Source organism: Strigops habroptila, chromosome 3, assembly GCF_004027225.2.
Source record: "Strigops habroptila isolate Jane chromosome 3, bStrHab1.2.pri, whole genome shotgun sequence".
NCBI lineage: Eukaryota > Metazoa > Chordata > Aves > Psittaciformes > Psittacidae > Strigops > Strigops habroptila.
In genome coordinates, this window is record NC_044279.2 from 1,163,554 (window position 1) to 1,170,577 (window position 7,024).

The window sequence follows — 7,024 nt, forward strand, 5'->3', positions numbered from 1 at the left end:
CATAGCAGGGGGGGAAACAAGAGCTGGGCAGCTGTTATGTCCAATAGGAAGGTGAAAAAGTAAAGGCATCTCTACCCCCAGAAGTGTTTTTTAAGAAAAGGAATTACACATTGGTCTTCAGTACTTACTGTTGTATTAAAATGTTGAGCCTTTCTGATAGTGGAAACCTATTTTATAGCTGTCACTTTCCAAAATTAAGAGAATCCTTAAAATTAATCATTCTGAAACGAGGCTGTGTTCCTGCAGGTTCGTGTACCACTGCCCTTAAACACCACTCCATCCTCCCCACTGCAACGACAGCACATGCCCCTGCCAAACAGCCCAGGGACAGGCTGAGCTGGGTTAACATCTCCGCAACAGAGATATTAATAGTGTCTCCCATGCTCTGTGCAGCTGCAGCTGATGATTTTCATGGAATACATAGGGAATTCATGTATTTGAACTTATTCCTGTGTTAATATCGGTTGGAATAGGACAACCAGCTCAGAAGTAATTGCAGATGAGCAAGCAGTAATTGCAGATGGGCAATTGGGTGCCTGTGCAAGCCCCATTTCCTTAGGAAATCATCTCACTTAAAACCCTTCCAAGCTCCCACTTGTCAAGATTTGGAAGAAGAGCTTTAAAATATGATAGGTGGCATATATATATATAGTATAAATATGGGCTTAGAGCAGATTTAGAGATTACCGTTTGAGATAAAAATAAATCCATGACCTATGTAGAGTCATTCACGTGCTGGGGTGTGTCAATAGTATAATTATGAGTTGGTGTTTTTTTCTACGAGGTGATTCAGCTACTACTGCTATTTTCCACTTGTGCTTTTTGATTCTTAGCACTTTGTAAGTGACAAACTGGTGCTGAGGGGTCCCAGAACCCCAGCCTGGTTTGGGGTGGAAGGGACCTTAAAAGTCATCCAGCTCCAACCCCCTGCCACGGGCAGGGACACCTTCCACTAGAGCAGGTTGCTCCAAGCCCCTGTGTCCAACCTGGCCTTGAACACTGCCAGGGATGGGGCAGCCACAGCTTCTCTGGGCACCCTGTGCCAGCGCCTCAGCACCCTCACAGGGAAGAGCTTCCCCACTATGAGGCAGCAGGATGCAGAAGGGACACCCGTATCCCATCCTTCTCCAAAGTTAAGTTGGTTTTTTTTTCAAAGGGGTATTTATGAGCATTAATACACTGGTTGTGAAACAAATGTGTCTAAAATAAGGTGAAGGGCAATGGAATGAACCTTTCAGCTGCTGCCTCCTGCCTCCCACTCCTCCACCCCCATCACTAATCATAAAGCTGAACTTTAACCGCTGCACAGGGATTACTTGAAAACATCCCACCCCTATTACACGTTGTTTTTAGTTCTTGCTGTACTAACCGCGGCTCTCAAAAGCAGCAGAAGCTGGATTTTAATTGTTTATGCGGTTTATGCCCCATCCCTGGCAGTGTTCAAGGCGAGGTTGGACACAGGGGCTTGGAGCAACCTGCTCTAGTGGAAGGTGTCCCTGCCCGTGGCAGGGGTTGGAGCTGGAGGAGCTTTAAGGTCCCTTCAACCCAAACCATTCCATGATTCCAGAGGGCGCTGGGTCAGGTCACACAATGAGACCCCCCCCGAGCAGCCCCTTTGCGCCCTGACCCCCCGGGCCGGGACCGCGGCTCCGCTCCCGCCAGAGCCGGAACGGCTTTTCCCGCCCTTCCCGGCGAGCACCGCCCCCTCCACCCACCCTCGTCAGCTGATTGGGCGAGGGGCGGTCCATCAGCGTCAGGCTCCGCCCCTCTACGGCTTTCCCGCCTTCCCCTGTGTGGCTGCCATGGCAACGCGGCGCGGGAGGTAAAGGAGGGGGGGCCGCAATGGCCGCAGCCCCGAGGGGAGAGCGGGGCCGGGGGGAACGCGTTGTCTTTGGACATGGGGGAGGCTCTTCCCACCCCAAAGGGGAGAATGCGGCGAGGGGTGCTGTGGAAGGGAGGGAAGGTCCTGCCTGTGGGACGCGGGGTGTCCTGCAGGGATGGGGCTGGTGGGTCGGGAGCAGCCCGGCAGCGCTGCCCTGAGCCTGGGGCTTCGGCAGGTCCCCCGCACCGAGATGGGGTTCGGGTGTTCTTTCTGCGCTGTCTTGTGGTGGTAGAGGGAATCTCAAAGGCTTTGCCGAAAAGCTCAGAGTTCTGGAATCTAGCAGTTGGAGGGATACAGCAGCTCTGCTCTGGAGCCAGGCTGAGAGAGCTGGGCTGGGGCAGCCTGGACAAGAGAAGGCCCCTGAAGGGGAGACCTTAGAGCAGCTCCAGTGCCTAAAGGGGCTCCAGGAAACCTGGAGAGGGGCTTTGGACAGGGGCCTGGAGGGACAGGCCAAGGGGAATGGCTTTAACCTGCCAGAGGGGAGATTGAGATGAGCTCTGAGGCAGAAGCTCTTCCCTGTGAGGGTGCTGAGGCGCTGGCACAGACTTTTCCCAGAGAAGCTGTGGCTGCCCCATCCCTGGCAGTGTTCAAGGCCAGGTTGGACACAGGGGCTTGGAGCAACCTGCTCTAGTGGAAGGTGTACCTGCCCATGGCAGGGGTTGGAGCTGGAGGAGCTTTAAGGTCCCTTCCAACACAAACCAGGCTGGGGTTCTATGGTTTCACAGATGATATGGTATGACACACCTTGACTTGTTTTTGTAAGGGACTAGCTTTAAGTACTTTTTGTTTCCCCATTTAAAGTTTAAAGGAGGAATGACACCAGTGCTTTGCACAGTACGTAACCTTCTGCATGATTGTGTGTTGCAGGGTCCATCTTCAGAGCTTGATGCAGAGTCCCACCACTTGGAAAAGACTTAGCCATGGTAATACAGGTTTGACTTCTTCTGAAGAATATTAATACTGCTTTTTAAGGAAATGGAGTTAATATCCAAAAGCCTCCTTCCCCGAGGCTGCAGGGCATAAACTGACCTGCCCAGATTCACTTTGTGTGCAAGCATGCACCTGATGTTTAGCTTTTCTTGTTCCTGGTTACAGGCTGTAAAATTTCACACAAATCCTAAAAAGCCTCAAATGTTAATGCTTGTGTGGGAATGAAGGTGCTCCACACACATGGTTTTCCCAGTACTTTGAAGAGTGTTCAGATGTCACACTGGGCTGTAGTTTAAAACTCAGAAGAGATCAGGGTGGGAAGTCTGATATGTGTGAGTCCACCTCTTACACTGAAAAAGAACCATGTGATGTTCAGCATCACACATCCTCTGGCTGCCTGATAAATCCTTGAGGAATCTGGGATTCCTTAAGGAATTGGAATTCCTTAAGGAGCTATAGCACCAAGTTGGCTCTGGCACCTCTGACGGTGCATGAACACCCACAAGGTGGTATTTCTGACAGGCTGTGTGGTGCTGTAGCTTGTTGGCTTCCTGTGTTTCGGGAACCCCTGCTCTCAGGTTGTTGCTCCCATGTGTGAGCTGACTGCAGGCTGCAGCTCACAGATGCCACATCCCACGAGAGATGGGAAAGGGAAGACAAGGGAGTTGCTGACAGTGCTGGAGAACATTTAAAGCCTGGAGGTCGGAAGTGTCTGCTGCAGAGGGGCAGCAGGAGCAGTGAGGCTGCTCTAGGCAAAAGGCATTCCTGCTCCTCACTGCAGACTTGGACAACAGTTTGTCCTTACCTGTAAGCACCTTTTTTCTTTAGAAAGATGAGCTACAACCAAATCATGACCAGGAACCTCATTGTGCTCAGAGAATTCAGCAGAGACCCTGCTGGAAACACATGAGCAAGGAGTGTGATTCAGGTGACTGGCTGAACCATCTGACATAAGCATCTACTCTGTGAAGTGAGCACATTCCAGCATATGGAGTATTCAACACATTCTACCCAGTTGAGGTTTGCAAGAGAGGCTTGTCACCTTCTCCAGTGTGTGTCTGAGCTCAAGTGGTTTGCAGGCTGAAGGTTTGGGAAACAATCTGCCCTCAGCTGCAGCTCACACTCTGTTTTCTGTCTTTATTTTTCCTCCTGTGCATAGTGGTTCTGTGTGTTTTACATAGAAATCTGGACTTTTTTCCTTTATCTGTACATATTCCTTCACACTGTGGTCCTGGCTGACTCTGAAGGTTGTACCCTGACTGTTCTCATACCTCAGAGCACAAGTGCTTGTCTCTTTTTGCACTGTACTGAGCTGTAAGGGACTCTTTAAATCTGATACCATGAAAAACATGCTATGTATACTGCTTTCCTCTAGTTCATGCCCAGCTGATAGTTACCTGTGGCCTTTCTGGCTGTGTCTGTGCTAATTCTTCCTAATGAGGTGCTTGGATCTGTTTAATTACAGTGTGCAAACCAGGCAAGTAACAGCAATAGATGGGCAGATGCATTAAGTAACCTGGTGTGTTCTGAAAGTGCCCTTGACATTGGCCTGGAGATCAAATACTTCCAGTCACTCACAGCGTGTAAATACTCCTGTTCAGCCTTTTCTCTGGCTTAGCTGTGGCTCCATCCTCAACATTCCTGGGATGCTGCCCACCTCCTGGCTCCGTGTTACCATCACAGCAGCAATGGGCGATCCCTTTGGGTCCCTCACCCACTTTCTGTTGCTCAATACCTGGAACAGCGTCTTCCACATGGACACGCTCTGGGCTTGTTGTGAGGAGTGGCCAGGATGGATGAGAGAACAATCCAGGGAGTGAATTGGGCTCTGGCAAATCCCTCTTGGAAGCAAGAGGCTGGACATTCAGGCACCAGCACTAATCACCTGGAGTTAACAGGAGCATTCTTTTGCCCTGCTCTAGGGCTTTGGTGAGTCTTGGCAACACCTTCCTAGCTAGAGTGGTAGAGCTGCTCTTTCTATTTGTGCTACTGCTAATGGCAAAGAGCAGCTGTGTCACAGAGCCTTGGAAAGGGCACAGCTGTGGAAAGGTGTCCTGCTTTTCTGCTTTATGATCCAGAGTCACAGCTAGACACGTAGTAGTGGATGAACATAGGCTTGGTTTCTATCAGGATTGTACCTTAATGCATTAATTACAAAAACTATTGGAAAGAATGGATGATTTCTGTTGTGCACAAGCCTTTTTTAGCCAGAGTGAAGCACATTAGCTCTGTCTGATGACTTTAAACATTATTACAGCCTATAGAGCAAATATGGATTTGGTGAAAGTGTATTAATGCTTATGAGTCTGTGTATAAATTCACCACAAAGTACAGGAGTCTGTGGTGAGGGGCTCTGAGCTAATGCTGTGAGTCAGGACTCCTATGCAATGGGAACAGTTGTTCCAGGATGAGTTGGGATCCTCTACTGAAAAGGGAGACAATAAAGATGTGGATTAATGGAGTCTTTCTGTGCTCATTTCCTCTCTGCAGGCAGGTAAAGGCAGCAAACCCAAGCGTGGCAAAGGCAAAGGTGCCAATAAGAAAGAGAAGAAGGTGGTGAAGGAAGTGGATATCCTCGGCCCAGATGCCATGCTCAACGCTTACTACGTCTGCCACAATGCTGCTGCCTGCCTGGAGTTACGGGGCTTTCCCTGGCCTGGCTCCCCCAAAAAGAAGGGGAAGAAAAGAAAGTAACTGGCTGGAAGGTGAAGGACTTGGTGGAAACCAGGCTCCCCTGGGAAGAAGAGACTTTTCTGTGGATTAGACTCTGGTGCTTAGCTCATATTTTGCCTGTTGTGTCCATACAAAGATGCTCTTATTATAGCTCCAGCCTAGAGTAACAAATGGTGAGTGACACTGTGCTGTTGTAATTTCAGCTGTGGCACTTCACCCTCTGGTTCTGTGTGGAATAAAACTCACTCCTCTGCAGTCTGAAGGGTTTGTAGTGGGGTTTGCTTTACCCAAACTGCTGTTGCTCTTTTACAGACGGGACATGCTTCCTTCCCAACAGCGTTGGTGGAAAACCGAGATCAGAAAGTGGACACCACAGACTGACAGTGTTAAGTAGGATTTCTACAACATCATTTTATCTGTCAGTCACCTGGTGCTCCATCTCTGGGTCAGCAAAGAGCCATGAGATGCCATCTATGTGGTTCAACTCATCCTAAAGGGAATGGCTAACATTTGGTCAGATAAGCTGTACCTGAAGCTCTAGTAAATTACCACCACCTCTCCTTTGGCTGTAGCTAGCATCTGGAGATCTTGCTGAGATGTTGCCAGTGATGCTGTTGCACACAGTCAGAGGTGATGATGAATTCCCACACCCTGGTCTCCCCTTCCAGCAATGGGTCTTAGCCCAAAAATCCTGGTTGGAGACCACAGGTTTGGTGTTGCAGTTGGGAGTTGTTTCACTCCATTTCCTCCATGTGTGTTTAACACAGCCTTTGGTCAGTTGTGAAGCAGCATGTCAAGTGAAGGTGTACATCCATCCCAGAGTCTGACACCGACTGGAAGGATGCAGTGGAGTGGCTGGGAAGGGTGAGGATGTGTCCTGAACTGATGTGGGCTGTGGGGAGATGGGAAGGAATACAAGAGAATTGAAATCTTGGAGAAAGAGTTGGGAAAAGAGAATCCGCAATGGGCTAGAGCTGCTATAAGGGCAGGTGTCTGAGTTCTCTTGGGTACTTGAGGGACCGGGAGCATGCAGGATGCTCTCCACATCAAGCCTCACTGTGATGTGCACAGAAGCATCACATCAGGATTTCAGTTGGTTTCTTGAGCTGAACATCTGTGGTGGCAACCTGGCAGAGCAGTGAGCTGCCTCTCAAAGCCATTACTGCTTGACTCACCTGAAGAAAGAGGTGCAGCACTTTTCCAGCTTCCAGGTAACTTTCTTATGGATAATGGAAGAGTCAATTATTAGGTGATTGACCCAAACTTATAAAGGCCTGCAAAGCCTTGTTCTGTATCTCAAGCTTAAAATGTTCCCTCCATGAAGAGGTGTAGACAAGGTAAAATCACAGTTTTGTGGCACTGCTTGTAGGCCAACTCCTATCATTATGTACTGCACTACTCCACTCATTTCATAGAATCCCAGCCTGGTTTGGGTTGAAGGGACCTTAAAGCTCCTCCAGTTCCAACCCCCTGCCACGGGCAGGGACACCTTCCACTAGAGCAGGTTGCTCCAAGTCCCTGTGTCCAACCTGGCCTTGA

General features: G+C 49.5%; 1 protein-coding gene across 1 annotated transcript; it reads left to right on the forward strand.

The window, feature by feature from the left end:
- The first annotated feature begins 1,756 nt into the window (after positions 1-1,756).
- Positions 1,757-5,747, forward strand: SMKR1 (small lysine rich protein 1). Its single transcript, XM_030478834.1, has 3 exons — positions 1,757-1,822; positions 2,750-2,805; positions 5,303-5,747. Exons 2-3 carry the CDS (start codon positions 2,803-2,805, stop codon positions 5,504-5,506), a joined length of 207 nt encoding a protein of 68 aa, XP_030334694.1. The 5' UTR covers positions 1,757-1,822; positions 2,750-2,802; the 3' UTR covers positions 5,507-5,747.
- Positions 5,748-7,024: the final 1,277 nt, after the last annotated feature.